The following is a 20,228-nucleotide window of genomic DNA, read 5'->3' on the forward strand; positions in this document are numbered from 1 at the left end:
AGAGCTGGGAAGTATATCAATATATTGTCCAAAACCCATTTGGAGTCCATATCGTGATGTTGGTTTCGTAATTTTTGACCTGGCAATATATTGCAAATCAAGGTGTGTGCACGCACACATTATGCAAAAAACACAATGCAGGGAAAACCGTGAAGCAAGCCAACGCTTCTCTTGTTAACTCTGCTGGCTCAGCTTTCTTCTGCCTCCTGCAGGGGCAGCAAATCACAAGAGTAGGAGGCAAAAATCACGATAAGGAAAAACCATGAAGCCATCCAATGCTCTATCCTTATTTCGGACATTGCCATATATTGGTATATCACTACGTTTATCTGGTGACATAGCTCAGTGTTGAAAACCAGATATCGCCCAGCCATTTATGTGAGCATCTTCTACTTGAGAACGATGTGAAGGCACCATATTTTTTGCTCTATAAGACGCACCAGCCCACAAGACACAACTAGTTTTTGGAGGAGGAAAACAAGAAAAAAATTATTCTGAATCTCAGAAGCCAGAACAACAAGAGGGATTGCTGCGCAGTGAAATCAGCGATCCCTCTTGCTGTTCTGGCTTCTGGGGTAGCTGCACAGCCTGTATTCGCTCCATAAGACGCACACACATTTCCCCTTACTTTATAGGAGGGGGAAAGTGAGTCTTATAGAGCAAAAAATACAGTACTTCTGAAGTAGTGGTCCTCTGCAGGAATGGGAAGTCCAGGGGACATCTGAAACGGTTCTTCAGATTTTAATTGCATTTCTGGCTTCTTCCTTTTTTAATTTCAGTATTCTGAACGCCTCCCAGAACAATACCGAAGTCATCCTCTCTTCGGAAGTGGGAAGGACTGGCCAGAGAACTGGTGGAAGTCTCTAGGCCGGCAACTGATCTTAGAGGGCTTGCTTATAGAGGTTTCTGGCCAACGCAAATTTACAACCAAGTGCAAGCTGACGCAGACGGTAAGTTTGCAACTAAAGAAGGTGCTCTGTTGATGGATTGTTTTGGCAGCACCATATTGAGCCATAGTTTGTTTCGTCTGTTTCAGGGTAAAGACTGGCTCTGTAAAGCAAGAAAGGAGTCAGGACAGAAGCTTCTGCTGCAGCCTAATGAGGAACTGAACTTAAGGAAGTCTCCTTTAAGGTAACCATGGCCTGCCTAAGAACTGAAGTTAACAATGCTTATTTGTGTAAGTGCTTTCAGGCTGCCAAACTTTAGGTCTGGATCATTTTGAAACCTCACCTGTTGAAATGGAACATTGTTTTGTTTTGTTTTGTTTTGGTTTTTTCATTTAAAAAATGGAAGCTTTTTCATAATACAATAAAAAAACTTATCTAAATGAAAATAGAAAGAAAGAAAGAGAAAGAAAGAAAGAAAATACAAAGTTCTCTCTCAAAGGTAGATCTTAACCCTTGTCTCACACAGAAAGGAATGGACCCTCCCAGCTTTCACCTGGGAGCTTCAAAATGGAACTCTATTATAATAAATAAAAATATTTATTTTATTTTAGTTTTTTATTCTATTTTAATTGGAATATTATGATTGGATATCTTAATTGGATGTTTTTATTGGAAAATTAATAAAAGTGATTTTAAATAACAAAAACAAAATGGAACTCTATTGTTGGTAAGGTAAAGGTAAAGGGACCCCTGACCATTAGGTCCAGTCGTGGCCGACTCTGGGGTTCCGGCGCTCATCTCACTTTACTAACCGAGGGAGCCGGCGTACAGCTTCTGGGTCATGTGGCCAGCATGACTAAGCCACTTCTGGCGAACCAGAGCAGTGCACGGAAACGCCGTTTACCTTCCCACCGGAGCGGGACCTATTTATCTACTTGCACTTTGGTGTGCTTTCGAACTGCTAGGTTGGCAGGAGCAGGGACCGAGCAACGGGAGTTCACCCCGTTATGGGGATTCGAACCGCCGACCTTCTGATCGGCAAGTCCTAGGCTCTGTGGGTTAACCCACAGTGCTACCCGTGTCCCTCTATTGTTGGTACTGGTGTAGAAAAAGGACAAACGCTAGTGCGGCCTTGTGCAGTCTCATGACCCTAAACTAGCGGGTACCAGCATAACACTCATGGGCGCACACATATCCGCAGAGGCCTTTATTGGCAGCCACAGAATTTCTGCCCCCCTCTAAAGTTGAGCTTGAATGGAGTTTTCTGTTACATCAGGGTAGGAGGTTATGTTGTGTGTGGTACCCACGGCGGTTTCTCTGGTTTTCAAATGTGACCACGATTTAAGGTTGCCACCTCCCACTTTAAACCTTTCTGTGCTGATTGTTCAAATTGAGTCCTCTGTTTGATATGACAAAATAAGGGCATGTGTCATTTTTTGTTTTGTTCAGGTTTGTGTGGCAGGGGAAAGGTATTGCAATTGTTTTCTAGAATGTAAGGATTAACCTTACTATTAGAGCAAAGCGGTGAAGAAAAAAATATGGCAGGTTGGTGGCAGACAGGGAAAAGTGGTTAGGTTTCGCGGGATATGGTGATATACTGCAGGAGTGCCTCAGTTTTCAGAGAGCTGAACTCCACTGCCTTAGAGATTGGCCTGAAAGTAAATAGAAGCTGCACTTTGAAATCATTAACATTTGTGACTTTGCATTCTGCAAAAGCACCGTATTTTTCACTCTGTAAGACGCACCAGACCACAAGACACACCTAGTTCTTGGAGGAAGAAAACAAGAAAAAAAATATTTTGAATCTCAGAAGCCAGAACAGCAAGAGGGATCGCTGCGCAGTGAAAGCAGCAATCCCTCTTGCTGTTCTGGCTTCTGGGATAGCTGCGCAGCCTTCATTCGCTCCATAAGACGTGCACACATTTCCTCTTACTTTTTAGGAGGGGAAAATGAGTCTTATAGAGCAAAAAATACGGTAATTTTTGAAGACTTGGCTGTGCATCTTGCTGTTGGAATAGTTTTTGCTATCAATAAGGCTGAGATAATTTCCCTTCTCTTTCCAGCTATCAGCCGACCTCTTCGAACACCAGACATTCCCCCTATAGAACGTTACCTCAGTTGACAACAGAAAAGCAGGTCTGTATGGTAGAAACCAGCACTTTTTCATCGCTTCTTGCCTTCTAGTCAAAGGCAGTGATCTGGTCAGGCTATCTGTCAGGCATGGCCAAACTGTTGCCTTCCAGTTGTTAATGGAATGCAACTCCCATCATTCCTGATTATTGGCTATCTTGGCTGTGGCTAATGAGAGCTGGAGAACTACAGGTTCAGCACACCTGCTATATATGATAGGGTGGCAGGATCAAGCCTAGCTGCCCAGTTCCTGGGCACATATTTCCTTGCTCTGGAGTTGCTGTACATGTGATGATTGCACAGCAATGGGTTGCATACCACTGTTAATTTTTCCTACTAATATGGAGCCCCGTGAAATGTTGGGCATCTTCTAAGGTGACTTCTCAAGTTAGTGCAGCAGCTCTACGAAGCATGGTTCTCTGGCAGACAAAACACAGCTGTGTTGTTGTTTAGTCATTTAGTTGTGTCCGCCTCTTCGTGACCCCATGGACCAGAGCACGCCAGGCCCTCCTGTCTTCCACTGCCTCCCGCAGTTTGATCAAACTCATGCTGGCTTCGAGAACACTGTCCAACCTTCTCGTCCTCTGTCGTCCCCTTCTCCTTGTGCCCTCCATCTTTCCCAACATCAGGGTCTTTTCCAGGGAGTCTTCTCTTCTCATGAGCTGGCCAAAGTATTGCAGCCTCAACTTCACGATCTGTCCTTCCAGTGAGCACTCAGGGCTAATTTCCTTAAGAATGGATGCGTTTGATCTTCTTGCAGTCCTTGCAGTCCATGGGACTCTCAAGAGTCTCCTCCAGCACCATAATTCAAAAGTATCAATTCTTTGGCGATCAGCCTTCTTGATGGTCCAGCTCTCACTTCCCTAACACATTCCATTCTCACTTCCAAAACACAGCTTAGGTAACTCTATGGTTTCGTTTAGCATGTTGTCTGAATCTGGGTGTGTGGTTTAGCTCTTTCAGATAAGCCATGAGCTGCCACCAAGGTTTGTCCTTTGTTTTTTCAGCTTGTGGTTCGTGTGAGAGAGAAATGGGTTCGAAGGACATGCTAAGCTGCTGTGGCCTGTCTGAATATTTGCACCAAATCATGGTTTCCCTTAGCAATATGCACAAATGAGATCTGTGTCTGCATTCCTTCTCTCATGAAAGGTGTTTCAAAAGGGACTTGGAAATGAAGCCTTAGAATTCTATATTGTTTTAAAGATTTATTGGATACTGCAAAATTAAAAGATTTATTGATTGAATGAATAATGTTTATTCCGTTAGTCCATAGACTATAATTGAATAAAGTAAGATACCAAGAATTTAATAAAAATGTATTAGTCACAACTGAAATAAATACATAAGATATATACTGTATTTTTTGCTCTATAAGACTCACTTTTTTCCTCCTAAAAAGTAAGGGGAAATGTATGTGCGTCTTATGGAGCGAATGCAGGCTGCGCAGCTATCCCAGAAGCCAGAACAGCAAGAGGGATCACTGCTTTCACTGTGCAGCGATCCCTCTTGCTGTTCTGGCTTCTGGGATTCAGAATATTTTTTTTATTGTTTTCCTCCTCCAAAAACTAGGTGCATCTTATGGTCTGGTGCGTCTTATAGAGCGAAAAATACGGTATATAATACACCTTAGGCAGGTGAAGTCAAGTAATCATGTCAGGATACATTTTATATTCTCCTGTCTTCAGATCTTCATGAGAGTTTACAGGAGTGGAATCTAAAATGTTTTTCTGAAACGAGATGCATTCCATTAACATATTATCAAATTACTGATATTATTTTGAGTATTTTACTATAAATATTTATTCCAAGTAAATTTTTGTGTTTGTATTCATTTTCTGCTTTGGGGTTTTGTATTCCTGAAGATGTCTTTGCATGAAAAGTTTTCGTATCGTGAAGCGAGTAAAGTCTCTAGAGAAAGTTCATCCTCGGCTAAAAGGTAATACTTCCAAAGGTTATCTACCTTCTACCCCCCCACCCCCCACCCACCCCGTATCTTTTCAGATCTCCTTTTTCCATCTAGTCTTCCTATGGTTTCTTTAGAGAATGTTGGTTGGGTCAGCAGCTGTAAGTGGGACAATACAGTTACAAAAGCGCCTTTCTTTGTTGCTACAATTAGTAATGCCAATGATTTCAAGAGTTTTTGGTTCTTTAATCATCCACCCTTAAAATGATTAATTGATGACTAAATTACCACATTAGCCAAAGCACAATACAGATGCATTGGCGAAAGACTGAAGGGTGTGTAAGACAACATACCGCTGAATAAGCAAAAACCCACTCTTTGTTAGATGGAAAATCAATATTTTTCTAGTTCCTATTACAGCAGCCTAACAGAACCAACTTGGCCTAAAAACTCATCAACATGCAGGTCTGCAGTCATCATCGCTGATTAAATAACTAAAACTTGATCAAATCTTCAGTTCTAATGAAAATACAGCCTTTTGTGCAATAGTTGTTTTAATCTAAGTGTGGGCACGCTTTAGCTTAGTGAGAGATTGTGTGTGTGTGTGTGTGTGTGTGTGTGTGTGTGAACTACAAAATCCACCAACTGTAGCCAGGTGCAAAATATGGGTAAAGAGGCCAATTGCATACTGTACCACACGAACTGGGATTATCTGCATATACAAGATATGGTTTTTAAACCATATCTGAGTTACCACGTAACAGGGATTCTAACAGACTATTTTGAGGGTCGGGGAGCCTTTTGGTTGTTGCTTTTGATAAATGATTGGGAATCAGAAACATGCAATCCACTGCAATTCATCCGGCGACCTGCCTTTTGCCTGCGCTTGCATGTAGACTGCTGGGTGGGGGAATAGCTGCATAACCATGAAAGACATAGCTAGGCATGCAGGCCTGAACTGACACCAAAGTCAGGCTTATGGACATTCCTGCTCCTGTCCACATGTTCCACAAACACCCCCTCCCTTTGCTGCTGGTGTCATCTGTGCTGGAGCTTTGTCGTCCATGGATGACACAGTACAGTGGGTTCTGGATTCACCCATTGGTAAAACTTTCCAAGGAAGGCTGGGCAGTATCTGGTTTTCAACATCACGATATATCACCAGCTAAACATAGCAACAGATTGATATATCACGATGTGTGAAATAAGGATGGAGCTGTGCAAAGGCATTGGCTGGCTTCACGGTTTCTACTGCATCGTGATTTTTGACAGCGCCTGCTCTTGTGATTCTCTGCCCCCTGCATCAGCTGGGGGGAGCTGAGCTGGAAGAGTTAACAGGAGCTGCAGGAATCGAGAGAAGCATTGGCTGGCTGCACGGTTTCCCCCACATTGTGATTTTTGCATAACACACACACACACACACACACACACACACACACCCTGATTTGCAGTATATTGCCACGTCAGAAGTTACGAAACCGATATATCATATGGACTTCAAACCAGTTTGGGGCAATATATCAATATATCGCCTATCTCCAAGAATATTTCCTGGATATTTCAAGGAAAAGGTGCAGGGATTTTTGTGTCAGTTGCTGGATAGATGGGCTGAATTGAAGTTAGAACACTTGCCTCCTTTCTTTTGATAGTGCCACAGCGCAGTTGCCACGGCTTCTGGCCCCTTCAGAATCTGCTGCATCTCTAAGAGAGAAGGAATTGCAGGTGAGTACGTCAACTGAAGTGATTCCTTATATGACGGTATGTTTACTGGGGCTGTCAGTTGATTAAAGAAATCTTAGTGGATTAGTTTTATGAGTTGCAGATAATGATAAAGTTTCCTGGAGTGAAGATGTCCTCTCATCTGATGTGCATCTGTCTTCAGCATTCTATATATTTTGACGCTGGGTCGAGATGCAGCTTTTTGCACAAGCATTTAGGGGTGGAGAATGAGACCAGAATGCCCTTCCCATTGTAGTGTTGCCTTTTCTATTAATGTTTATGTATTACACGGCTAGGGACGCGGGTGGCGCTGTGGGTTAAACCACAGAGCCTAGGACTTGCCGATCAGAAGGTCGGCGGTTTGAATCCCCGCAACGGGGTGAGCTCCCGTTGCTCGGTCCCTGCTCCTGCCAACCTAGCAGTTTGAAAGCACGTCAAAGTGCAAGTAGATAAATAGGTACAGCTCCAGCGGGAAGGTAAACGGTATTTCCGTGCGCTGCTCTGGTTCACCAGAAGCGGCTTAGTCATGCTGGCCACATGACCCGGTGCTTCCTCGCTGGCTCCCTCGGCCAATAAAGTGAGATGAGCGCCCCAACCCTAGAGTCCGCCACGACTGGACCTAATGGTCAGGGGTCCCTTTACCTTTACCTATTACATGGCTAACTTGTACTGAGAACCCAAAGTAATGGTGAAGGGTATTCTATAAATGTCAGTAAATAAATACATCTCAGTATGTTTTGCATATGAGAAAAATTATCAGAAGAACGTGCAATTTCTTCATATTTAGATCGGGCACATGTTATGGTACATGCCATCATCAAAGAGACATTTGCTCGTGTGTGAGAAAGAAGGCTCCATTTTAGATGCTGTCTTGTACCTGTGGATTTTTGAAGTATTTGTATTAAAATACTGAAACATTAAAAAAAAAAAAAAGAAAGAAAAACATCGGTGGTCCTGTTAACAGTTAGGCAAAATGTTGTTAATCAACCATTACTTCAATATCTATCAGTAATCTTTAAATGTATGTCTGCTTCCATGTAAACATGTTTTATCAAATGTACTGTGACAAAACTTGTGACAGCAGATTCTTCAAGATTAGAGCGATTTTGAGAAAGACAAAATGGCACGATTTTACCCAAATTATAACCTTTTATTTATGAACAGATGATAATTAATAAGGACTAATTCACTCCTCTCATTCATACCTACTAGATTGGTGGACCCACTAAAATAATGGATCAGGTTCTTTTAAGAGTCTTTGGGCAGCTCCTTCTGCAGCAGGACAGCAACGCAACTGTGCCAGGGACTTTCCTACCTTTATATAGTTTCAGGTTCAATCCCCACATTGTCTTGTATTGCAGGGGGTTGGACTAGATGATAGCTGTCATCATTCGGATTCCCCAAATAGTTATGAATATTTATTTGTCCCAACGTGTCTTTTGAGAACAGTAGCTGCTGTCTGCTGGGCCAGGCACGCACATAAAAAAAACCCACAGCCCGTCTCTTCCTCTGGGTCAACCCAGAGGTGACTTGTCTCAGCATGTCCTCTGCATGTCCTGTAACTCATCCAAGCATCTGGCACATCCTGCTTGTCCATCCTATTTTGTACATTCTGTTTGCTTGTTCAACAGCCCATCTTTCCTGTTTCCTTCCTCGGTCCCTGCTCCTGCCAACCTCGCAGTTCGAAAGCACGTCAAAGTGCAAGTAGATAAATAGGTACTGCTCTGGCGGGAAGGTAAACTGTGTTTCCATGCGCTGCTCTGGTTCGCCAGAAGCGGCTTAGTCATGCTGGCCACATGACCCGGAAGCTGTATGCCGGCTCCCTCAGCCAATAAAGCGAGATGAGCGCCGCAACCCCAGAGTCGGTCACGACTGGACCTAATGGTTAGGGGTCCCTTTACCTTTCTTCATCTTCATGTTTATCTTCAGAGTCACATACCTTTTGGGTTTACTTACTCAAGACATACACATCCCCATTCGTCCTCTGAGACCCTCATATGCATCACAGTACAGCCTTCACATGTTGTCTTTTGCCTTTAATAGACAATGCTATATGGCAAGCTAGTGACAGCCCGTCAGAAACTGGCGAACGAGAAGGACATTCCTCCAGCCGTACTAGCAACAAATAAAGTGCTGGTTGATATGAGCGTGATAAGGTAAGCCTTTATTTTGGTTTGAATAAGAAGATAAACCTTGTCTGATGACTTAATACCGTATTTTCCGCTCTATAGGATGCACCCAACCATAGGACGCACCTTGTTTTAGAGGGGGAGAACAAGAAAAAAAAAATTCTCCCCCTCTCTGCTCAGCGCCCCTTCAGCGAAGCGGCAGGAGAAATGGAGCCCCTTCCATTTCTCCTCCCGCTTCGCTGAAGGGGTGCTGCGCAGCTCTCCCTCTCTGCTGAAGCCAGCAGAGTCTTGCTCTCCCGGCTTCAGCAAAAGGAACCCGAAGCCTTCGGAGCACAGCGCGAGTTCCCGCTGCGCTTCAAAGGCTTCAGGGATAGCCACCTGAAGCCTTTGGAGCGCAGCGGGAACTCGCGCTGCACTCCAAAGGCTTCAGGCAGCTATCCCTGAAGCCTGGAGAGCGAGAGGGGTCAGTGCGCTACGACCCCTCTCGCTCTCCAGGCTTCAGCGAAAGCAACGCGAAGCCTCCGGAGCGCGGAGAGAGCGCTCACTCTGCGCTTCGAAGGCTTCGTGTTGCTATCGCTGAAACCAAGGAGCCTGCGTTCGCTCCATAGGACGCACACACATTTCCCCTTAATTTTTGGAGGGGAAAAAGTGTGTCCTATAGAGCGAAAAATACAGTAATTTATGCCAGCAAGACGAGTCTTTTCCAGGGAGGGTGATATGATGGGCTGTCATTGCCCACTTTACAGTAGTCAGAGCTGAAGCGCTACAAAAACCAGCAAAATCTATTTGACCAGAGACCATAATAGGCTAGGACACAGGGAGCAGGGAATGTGTGCACAAACCACACCAGCCACACTTAAGATCATCTTTATGTAATATGCAAATAAAGTATTTACACATTCAGTTGAAAGTTGTAAAGTGTTCCAGAGTCATCAAATGATGAACATGCATGTGCGAATCAACACAGAATATTGTTCATGACTTAGAAATGGCGCTGGTCTAGAAGATTTCGTTACCTGTTTTAAAACCTGTCACCTGCTTACACATTCTTACTCTCTTGAGGAAAACAGTCTTCAGGAATTTTTTCAAGGTCTCTTACAGAGGCTAAATTGTTAGCAGTGATGGTAGTAGCTTGTATGGTTTTATTTGTTAAAATCCAGACTTACCGGCATACACCTTAGGTATCAAAGCTCATGGCGTTATATTACAGAACGTCTCCAATATTTCCTTCAGGCCTACAACTGTGGAAAACATGAAGAGAGTTGATGGCGTTTCGGAAGCGAAATCTACCATGCTGGCTCCTCTCCTGGTCACAATCAAGGAGTTCTGCCAGGCAAATGATTTACAGGTCAGATGTAATTGAATTAATGTACTGTATCTGGTTTCCCTCCCCTGCATTTATTTCCTTAGGGTTTAAAAGGGCTTTAAAAAGGATTGTTTTGACTTGTCAGCAGAAACCCACTGATGTCTCTGCCGTGCAAATTTCTAGGGCAAGGGTAGGCCCATTGCAATGAATGGATTTGAGCCTTCCGCGGCTGGCTGACCTTGGACTCTCATCACCACACAATCAAGCGATTGGTGGGAGTTGGTGCTGCTGCTGTGGCCTCTGGGGGCCTGAGAGTCATCATGGCACTAATCTCTGCTTTTCTAAGTAGTGTATTTTCTCCCTTTTTTCCTGTCCCAGATGCGTATAGAATGTGGAAGAAGTTTATGCAGGCATTGCAGAGGCATATAGGTAGCCATCAGCTTTGCAGGATTATAGAACTGCTTAGCTCAAGGAGTCTCAAAAGTGACACTAAAAGTACCTTTCCGTGGTTATTATTTTTAAAATGTGAATATAGCCAATGCAGAGTGTAACATGGAAGATAGCTAGTCACTGTTTTGGGCTATCTGTAAAACATTGTCTAATCTGGAAAAATATAGTTAGCTTTCCGACGGTGTTCAGCCATCAACATCATTTGCTTAGTTAGTGGTTTTCCTTGAAGGTTTTAGGATTTTTTTTAATAATAAAAGCTTGCTTGTTGTTGTATAGATTGATGTCTTCAAGAGTTCTGGATCCAGAGATCAGCCAGAAGTAGATCTTCAGAAGGATGGCGGATGCAGCACTCTAACAGAATCGGAACGCACAACTTACACATTGTTTCAGGAAAAGAGCATGTCATTGGTAAGCTCTTGAACCTCCAGCTGTGTTTCATAGCTGCTCTGCTTTAGAGGGTTATGATCTATTTCGGTTAATTTTGTGAAATTGAAAGGTGTAAGACTGGCTGCTGCTGATACATAGTGCAAGCCATAAGTGAGCTCTGTGGCTTGGGGAGAACACTTACAGTGGTACCTCTGGTTATGTACTTAATTCGTTCCGGAGGTCCGTTCTTAACCTGAAACTGTTCTTAACCTGAAGCACCACTTTAGCTAATGGGGCCTCCCGCTGCTACCGTGCCGCCGGAGCACAATTTCTGTTCTTATCCTGAAGCAAAGTGCTTAACCAGATGTCAAAGAGAACAACAAGTACCAGACTTTTAGAAGACATCTGAAGGCAGCCCTGTTTAGGGAAGCTTTTAATGTTTGATGCATTACAGTGTTTTAATATTTTTTGGGAAGCCGCCCAGAGTGGCTGGGGAAGCCCAGCCAGATGGGCGGGGTATAAATAATAAATTATTATTATTATTATTTATTATTAACCGGAGGTAATATTTCTGGGTTAGCAGAGTCTGTAACCTGAAGCGCATGTAACCTGAGGTACCACTGTATTTGGAACAGAGTGGCAGAATGTTAGGATTCAACAAGGTTTTAATTCTAAGCACTGCTTATCTGGATGTATAAGGCCTCTGTATGCATGCCCTTAAACTGGAACTGTTTTCTTGATAGGGTGACAGCTGCATGTGGGAGACCCATACAACCTGCCCCACCAACATAGTTGTGATAAGTGCACATGTACCACAGCTACATAGGATCTAGATATAGGGAATTGGCTCCCACACATGGAGGAAGGGGCTGTTCCACCAAAGTCAGTGGAATGTAACTTTCTAAAAAACCAGGCTTATACTAGGATAGTCCTATAATTGCCACATTTTTTTTTTTTTATGTAGGCAAAATATCTGTGCCTTTCATCACTTCCTAACAGGCAGAAATTAACTAGTGAAGCACTTTCACATTAAAAGTGTGAAGCTTCACCAATTAATACTTTGCTCAACTTAAAGAAAGGCACAGAGCCATAACAAACCCTAGGTTGTATGGCCAAAGTGCACCATTTAATGTTTGGCAAGTCTTGTTCAATGGTTGTAGCAGAAACAATATAGTAGACTTAAGGAAGGCTAACATGTTTATTGTGGCATAAGCTTTTCTGGTTTGGGGCCCACTAATACAGTCTACAAAGTTGAGTGTGAAGAGAGAGTTGAAGAAGAGAGAGTTGAAGAAGATTGGAAGAAATTTAAGACTTACTTGCAAAAATATTGTAATTTGGCTGAATGTTGATAGGGATGCCAGAATAGAAATAATTGTCTATCACTAAACTAGATTTAAGCTTAACTAGATTTTAATGACTGAATCTAAAGACTATGAACAAAATGATAATTTGCTTGGAAATAATTAGACTGAATCTAAAGAATATGAACAAAATGATAATTTGCTTGGAAATAATTTTATAAAGATGCAAGTGTGTGGGGGAGGTGTGAGGGAGTCCAAAGTAATGATGAAAAGATGCTAAATAATCAACGTTGTTTTATTAAATATGCCTTTGTATTGAAAAACCTTAATAAATATATATTTTTTTAAAAAAAATACAAAGTTGAGTGTGGCCTACAAAAGCTCATTTTATTCAACAATTTCTATGCTACTTAACTAAAATTGTCTCTTAGGGGTGTCAAAATACATTTGGTAGCATGCTACTCTTGTTGTGTTTACTGTTCACTGCTGTTTCTTAAATGGGTTTGAAACCTATGTTCTGTTAAAGCCACACCAAATGTTTATCTGCTTTGGTTTTGAAGGGGAGGGAAGCAATTGTTCCCCTAGTCCCACTAAATAATGTTATATTCTCCACTCTCTTTTTGTCATTTCTTTACTGCTCTGTTGTTGTTTTCTTCTCTACTGGTATTTTGCTGCCTTCTTCCTGGGAACAATCTTACACGTTCAATCCCAGCCAACTGGCAATCAGACCACGAAGGTGGCGACATGATGCCGTGTGGCTGTACAGATTTGGTTATGGGGCAACGTTGCTGAGCATAAGTTAGAACATTTTTTCTAGGATCAGCATTGTTCTCATTTTAAAGGGAAGAGCATATTTTCTTCTTTTCAGAGTAACCTCTCTTGCCCGCCCCCCAAAAAGTGCAGCTAGTGGGATGCATAATTTTTTTTATTAAAGATTTTCTTGTTTTACAGAAGCATGTGTAATGTCTCTCGCATTTTTTCCATGTAACATTTTTACAAATCTGTTTCATTTGTTGAGACATTAGGGGGAGGGGGGAAAAAGGGGTGGAGGGGGGGAAGATAGGTGGGGGTGGGGTCGGGTGCCGATGTTACTATGATGCTTAATGTATGTAAGGTTTGGTGTCAGCGTTGCTTGTGCAGGTTCTTTGCTGTTCACTTGTGTTCCTTTGGTGGCGAGAGAGGTTGGGGTTAGGGTGTGGTTGTTTGTGTTTGGCTGTGGTGGTCTTTGTTTTCGTGTGTGGGTGGGTGAACAACGATATGAGAAATATGTAAAATAACTAAGCAAGTATTAGACATCACCCCAGAATTGGCCCTGCTAAACATCTTCCAAGACAACAATGCCCATTTACACCACAAATAACTCATAACCCACCTACTTTCAGCGCCAGAAACACCATAATCAGACACTGGAGAGGCCTGTCAGGAGTAAGCATGGACCAATGGTACCAAATACAGTGGTGCCCCGCAAGACGAATGCCTCGCAAGACGAAAAACTCGCTAGACGAAAGGGTTTTCCGTTTTTTGAGTTGTTCCGCAAGACGAATTTTCCTATGGGCTTGCTTCGCAAGACGAAACATCTTGCGAGTTCTTGCGAGTTTGTTTCCTTTTTCTTAAAGCCGCTAAGCCGTTAATAGCCACTAATCGCTGCTAAGCCGCTAATAGCCGTGCTTCGCAAGACGAAAAAACTGCAAGACGAAGAGACTCGCGGAACGGATTAATTTCGTCTTGCGAGGCACCACTGTAGTATGGGAAACAGCCCTACTAGAAAAATTAACCAATAAACTGAAACTGACACGGGGACAAACAGAAGAAGATGCTTTTACCCCGGTATGGCTCCCCTTTGTCACATACACAGCCCAACAAGACAATGACAATAATCCACCAACAGCATACAAATCAATATGGGATGCATTTTTCACCACTGCCGAAAATTGTCATTGAACATGACCTTCCCCCTACTTAGTCCTATACCTTATTTTGTTGCACTTATTTGTCACAGAGTGCTGCTGTGCAGTGATGCTGGGGGCTTGCTGCCTGCTCAACTCCCTCCTCCCAGGAGTGTTCCTTGTTAGATAGCCAACCAATTTAAAATGCCCAAGGACTAATTAACAAGGAGCAATAATACAATTAGTACTAGGTAATTTGATGCCTTGTATCAAATAACCATTGATTACAGGGTGCACCCTGGTGTCTCCTGTCTGGGAGAAAGTCAGCAAACATACAGCCGTCCTCTTTATGGGAAGAATATAATTGTCAAAGTGTAGATAGTTGGTGCGTAAGGGGCTGCTTAGGATGTTCAATTTTAGTATATGTGCTGCCGAAGCGAGCACAGGATGTTCAGTACTGAAAAGTGTTGTTGTTTTTTTAACCTGAATCTAAATATATTCAATAGTGCTATTAGTAGTGTATAGTTTCACTTATAGCCCAAACAGTTTTTCAACAGGCATCTACCCTCTAGAACAGTGATGGCCAAACTTGGCCCTCCAGCTGTTTTGGGACAACAACTCCCATCATCCCTAGCTAACAGGACCTCTGGTCAGGGATGATGGGAATTCTAGTCCCCAAACAGCTGGAGGGCCAAGTTTGGCCACCACTGCTCTAGAATTACACAATTAAGTTCAACATTCAGCCTTTTTTTTTTTTAAATATTCCAGCATTATTAGGTGCAAGCAACTTGTGATCTGCAGCCATCACTGGTAGCTCAGCAAACCTGGGGTTTTTCACATCCTGCCTGAATCTGTAAAAACACAAGCACAAAACATATCTGTATGGAGAGACCACAATACAGTCATGCCTCGGGTTACAGACGCTTCGGGTTGCGCATTTTTGGGTTGCGCACCGTGCCAAACCCGGAAGCACCGGAACAGGTTACTTCTGGGTTTCGGCACTCGCGCATGCCTCCCGCACAGATCACGTTCGCAACCCAAGCGCCCACTGTATATATCTGGGTGTGGTGTGTTTGGCTTGGTGGGTCATTGGCCTGATATATTCAGTAGTGGTTACAATCGTCATTGCGTTTTATAGCCCCCAAGAGTCCATTCACTTTCTCTGTTGCCAGATATTATTAACAGGCTATTTAGGGTGCTAATATGGCAGCCCTGTGTCAAGTTATCTTCCCTTTCCTACTCACAAGCAAAGTATAGTGAAGCAAACCAGAAATTGCCAAAGAACTATTTCTCTTTCTGGGGAAATGTATTTTCAGCTATAAAGTTTTGATGGCCAGGCTTAATGTAGCTCTTCTGATTGCTGTCTTTCTTGTTTCCTCAGGGGAGTATAAGTGGCCAACGGTCTTTGCCTCTTACTGTGGTTGGCACACATCTATCCCAAGCCTTGAAAGCTGGCTACCCAGTCAATTTACAACGTGCCGGTCTCACTCCTGAGATACAAGAGATGATCACGAAAGTCATCCAAAACCCTCCCATCAACTCAGGTGAAAAGTTCAGCCAAGCACTGCAGCCTCTAATAAATGATATTCTTGAGATATGGACAAAATATGAAGAGCTTCAGTACCTTTGAAAATGGCCCATTCCTGGGCAAAGATAAGCCTAATTAATTGTGATATGAATAGGGCACCTCATAATGAAACTGCCAGTGTTTTATCAAAACATGTAGAGTTTAAACTGGAAAAAAGAAAATGGTCCCATCTGCACAACTTTGCAAATTCAGAGAGAAGATGCAGAGAAGATAATAGCTTTTGTTTTCATTGGTGTTTCTGAGATGGATTTGTGAATGCTTATTAAGATAACCTACATTTATGAGGTTCTGGCTTTACAGAATTGGGGTTGGCATAATGTTGGAATAATGGGAAAATCCCCATTATTCTATATTGTTTTATCCAAAGTTCAACTTTCCCTGGACCTTAAAAAGAAAAGGTAATTTGCCTGCTCTGTATATAGAGGGTTCTTTTGGTTGTATCCAACTAAATTTTACCATTGACATTGGTGGACCTAAGTTGTTGTTGTTTAGTCGTGTCCGATTCTTCGTGACCCCATGGACCAGAGCACGCCAGGCACTTCTGTCCTCCACTGCCTCCTGCAGTTTGGTCAAACTCCTGTTCGTAGCTTCGCGAACACTATCCAACCATCTCGTCCTCTGTTGTCCCCTTCTCCTTGTGCCCTCCATCTTTCCCAACATCAGGGTCTTTTCCAGGGAGTCTTCTCTTCTCATGAGGTGGCCAAAGTCTTGGAGCCTCAGCTTCGGGATCTGTCCTTCCAGTGAGCACTCAGGGCTGATTTCCTTAAGAATGGAGAGGTTTGATCTTGCAGTCCATGGGACTCTCAAGAGTCTCCTCCAGCACCATAATTCAAAAGCATCATTCTTCGGCGATCAGCCTTCTTTATGGTCCAGCTCTCACTTCCATACATCACTACTGGGAAAACCATAGCTTTAACTATACGGGCCTTTGTTGGCAAGGTGATGTCTCTGCTTTTTAAGATGCTGTCTAGGTTTGTCATTGGACCTAAGTTAGTCACGTCCATTAATTTTCGTGGGAGGAATGGGACTCGATAGTTGAAACCCACTGATGGGACTCATTCATTGCATCCCATCCAACAGGCTTTGGATGCAAACCTAAATATGATTTTGTGGAAATTTGAGCAGTTCTTCACAGTGGGTTTTTTTCTCTTACCAAATAATAATTATTGCATTGTTGTTTTTCCCCTTTCCAAGATGTAACACAAGTGAAAGCCATTAGAACACTAGTCCCTGCAGATATTGAACTTTATCTTATAAGAATGACCATTGCACTGCTGAAGAAAGGGTACAGAAGTCAGCAGCTGGGACAGCAGGACGATTCAGAAAAGCAAGGGCCATCTGGAGAACCTTCATGTCTACAGACGACGACAGTATCCTCACAGAAGGATGGGGAGAAAATTATGTGGATTAAAACAAAGGTTTGTAAACAAAGTTATACAAAGAAAGAGAGAGAGAAAGCCACTGTCAAACTAATTATGCAAGAAAGAAACAAAAAGTGGTTTTGGGTCAGGAGTCTTTTGATTTATTTCCATTGTTCCTTTGCACCCAACTGCACTTGCAGTTGTTTCATTGCCTAGCAATGGACAATTCTGTTAATTTCAGTTCTGTTTCCCCATATTTTTGCAGCAATATGGGATGCTGCATGGCCTGGTGGGATGTTGCCCCTGGCTGTGGGGCATATCCAGCTTTGCAGCCTGGCAGGAAGTCGCCCTGGGCCATGTGGCGTTTCCTGATGCTGCATGGACCAATACGGCCTTGCGGGTGAATGTCACAATGAGAGGAGGTCTGGTTGGCCTCCCTCAATGCAACAGTCATGCACGCAATGCGCGATGCATGTGTTGTCACACACACACTGCATGGGTTACGTCGGGCACAACTCTGTGCCTGTGTCAGTCACAGTGGCCTTTGCAGGACACAGTAAGCCAAGCCATGGCTTACCAAAACCTCCCCCCCCCCCCCCGCAAACTTGTAGTTAGCAGGGAGAAAGCTTAAGCCCGAGCCTGGGTTTGGACAACATTCTTAGCCAAACTTAAAACCATGTACAGCTTTGAAAGCCAAACCAGCTCCTTGAAGCTCCCTTAGTTATTGGATAATATGTTCACAGCAGTCAGTCCCAGATGTCTGGCCCCTGCACGTTGGAGGAAAAGTAGTTTCTGGACACAAAATAATAATAATAAAAATAAAAATTTATTATTTATACCTCGCCCATCTGGCTGAGTTTCCCTAGCCACTCTGGGTGGCTCCCAATCAAGTGTTAAAAACTTCCCTGCACAGGGCTGCCTTCAAATGTCTTTTAAAGAGAAGATAGCTGCTTATTTCCTTCACATCTGAAGGGAGGGTGTTTCACAGGGCGGAGGCGCCACTACCAAGAAGGCCCTCTGTTTGGTTCCCTGTAACCTCACTTCTCGCAATGAGGGAACCGCCAGAAGGCCCTTGGCGCTGGATCTCAGTGTCCGGGCTGAACGATGTGGGTGGAGATGCTCCTTCAGGTATACTGGACCGAGGCCGTTTAGGGCTTTAAAGGTCAGCACCAACACTTTGAATTGTGCTCGGAAACGTACTGGGAGCCAATGCAGATCTCTCAGGACCGGTGTTATGTGGTCCCGGCGGCCACTCCCAGTCACCAGTCTAGCTGCCGCATTCTGGATTAATTGCAGTTTCCGGGTCACCTTCAAAGGTAGCCCCACGTACAGCTCATTGCAGTAGTCCAAGTGGGAGATAACTAGAGCATGCACCACTCTGGCAAGACAGTCTGCAGGCAGGTAGGGTCTCAGCCTGTGTACCAGATGGAGCTGGTAGACAGCCGCCCTGGACACAGAATTAACCTGCGCCTCCATGGACAGCTGTGAGTCCAAAATGACTCCCAGGCTGCACACCTGGTCCTTCAGGGGCACAGTTACCCCATTCAGGACCAGGGAGTCCCCCCCACCTGCCTGCCCCCTGTCCCCTAAAAACAGTACTTCTGTCTTGTAAGGATTCAATCTCAAACTTTATACAGACAGTCCCATGTACATGCATTGCAAGAGTCTGGATGTAATTAGAAGATGAGCACTTGTGGCCAGGGGCATAGCATGGGGGGGCGTTGGGGGGTGTGTGGTGCTGGGCGCCAGTTTTTGAAGGGGCACGAACTAGGTGCCTCCACGCAGGTGATGGTTTGATCCAGTGCTCCTCTGCCTGCCAAAGACTGCATTGGCCGGCCAGGCTGCCCCTTGCACAGGTGGGCAGGCAGCTCAGCGCATTGCTCTGGTGGGGGTGGGGCCACTCTGGTGGCATTGGCTGGGCTGGCACCCCCACGCCTGGGACACATGCCATCCCGTCCAGTGCACATGTGTGCCCCCTTCCCGGCGTGCGCCCTGGGACGTCGGCAGCTGACACTATGTCACTGGCTAGGTCATCTCACTCCAAGAAGGGGCATAGAGGCCACCCTGAGCTGAAGCTAGTACAGGCATAGGCAAACTCGGCCCGCCAGATGTTTTTTGCAACTACAACTCCCATCATCCCTAGCTAACAGGACCAGTGGTCAGGGATTATGGGAGTTGTAGTCCGAAAAAAATCTGGAGGCCCAAGTTTGCCTATGCTTGAGCTAGTACAAGGCATTGTGAGCTACTGATGCCGTCAAGCTGTGTGGTGGCCCTGCCGCTACCAGGTCCTTAAAGGGGAGCACCGCCTGCTCTGGAAGGAGTCGAAACACCACATCCTTGGTTTGCCAGACTTGTTCACCAGCAGCTGTGGGGGTTCACTTTGTTAGCCCTCACCCAAGCCCATCACTCACTTCCAAGTACAGTGGTATCTTGGGTTACTGAGGCTTCAGTTTACAGACTCCGCTAAGCCAGAAATAGTACCTCAGGTTAAGAACTTTGCTTCAAGATGAGAACAGAAATCGTGCGGCAGCGGGAGGCCCCATTAGCTAAAGTGTTACCTCAGGTTAACAGTTTCAAGTTAAGAATGGACCTCCAGAACAAATTAAGTTCTTAACCTGAGGTACTACGGCACTTCTTCAGGGTATCCACTGCTTCACAAGGGTCTGAAGTAAAGAGAGAGAGAGCGGACTAATTGCCACCTGAGCTCTTTGGAAGGAAAATGTAATAATACTGTTTTCTTTTTAGAAGCATGGCTCCACAGCTGCATCTAGTGGGAGCAAGGGAGAACTCCAGTTACTCCAGCTTCCTTCCAGTAAAATTTGCTGGTATAGCAGTTATCCTTGATTAGTATTAATAACTGTGTGGTGCTAACTACACGGGAAAAATCACTCCAATCTTAGTGATTAATTTATTACATATGTTATATATTGCAAATGAAAATATTTAGTAGTAGATAACCTCCTGAACTGTTCTGCTTGGATGTTGAAGGGAAGCCCATTCCAATGACTTGCATGTGGGGAAGGAGGCAGAGTTTCCAACCTGGCTCGTGCACCCTTATCTCCAAGGTTTTTTTAAAAAAGGTTACCAGCTTCATTATCCACTCCATGAAATTAAGTACCTGCTGGTCTTATAAAAATAAAGGGTCATATGAAAATCCAGTTTCTAAGCTGCTGACTTTATATCTTGAAAATTAGCATGGAAA

At 44.0% G+C, this 20,228-nt stretch overlaps 1 protein-coding gene across 3 annotated transcripts in view; it reads left to right on the top strand.

The window, feature by feature from the left end:
• WRN (WRN RecQ like helicase) overlaps window positions 1-20,228 on the top strand; it is a 68,867-nt gene that overhangs the window by 44,033 nt on the left and 4,606 nt on the right. For all 3 annotated transcript variants that reach the window (XM_077920893.1, XM_028711886.2, XM_077920894.1), the window contains 10 exons: window positions 780-950; window positions 1,037-1,131; window positions 2,951-3,023; window positions 4,880-4,953; window positions 6,570-6,642; window positions 8,683-8,795; window positions 10,002-10,116; window positions 10,801-10,932; window positions 15,459-15,621; window positions 16,860-17,083. In XM_077920893.1, coding sequence (XP_077777019.1) covers window positions 780-950; window positions 1,037-1,131; window positions 2,951-3,023; window positions 4,880-4,953; window positions 6,570-6,642; window positions 8,683-8,795; window positions 10,002-10,116; window positions 10,801-10,932; window positions 15,459-15,621; window positions 16,860-17,083 — 1,233 coding nt within the window. The remainder of the gene's footprint in view (window positions 1-779; window positions 951-1,036; window positions 1,132-2,950; window positions 3,024-4,879; window positions 4,954-6,569; window positions 6,643-8,682; window positions 8,796-10,001; window positions 10,117-10,800; window positions 10,933-15,458; window positions 15,622-16,859; window positions 17,084-20,228) is intronic.

The sequence above is a fragment of the Podarcis muralis genome, chromosome 17 (assembly GCF_964188315.1).
Source record: "Podarcis muralis chromosome 17, rPodMur119.hap1.1, whole genome shotgun sequence".
Lineage (NCBI taxonomy): Eukaryota > Metazoa > Chordata > Lepidosauria > Squamata > Lacertidae > Podarcis > Podarcis muralis.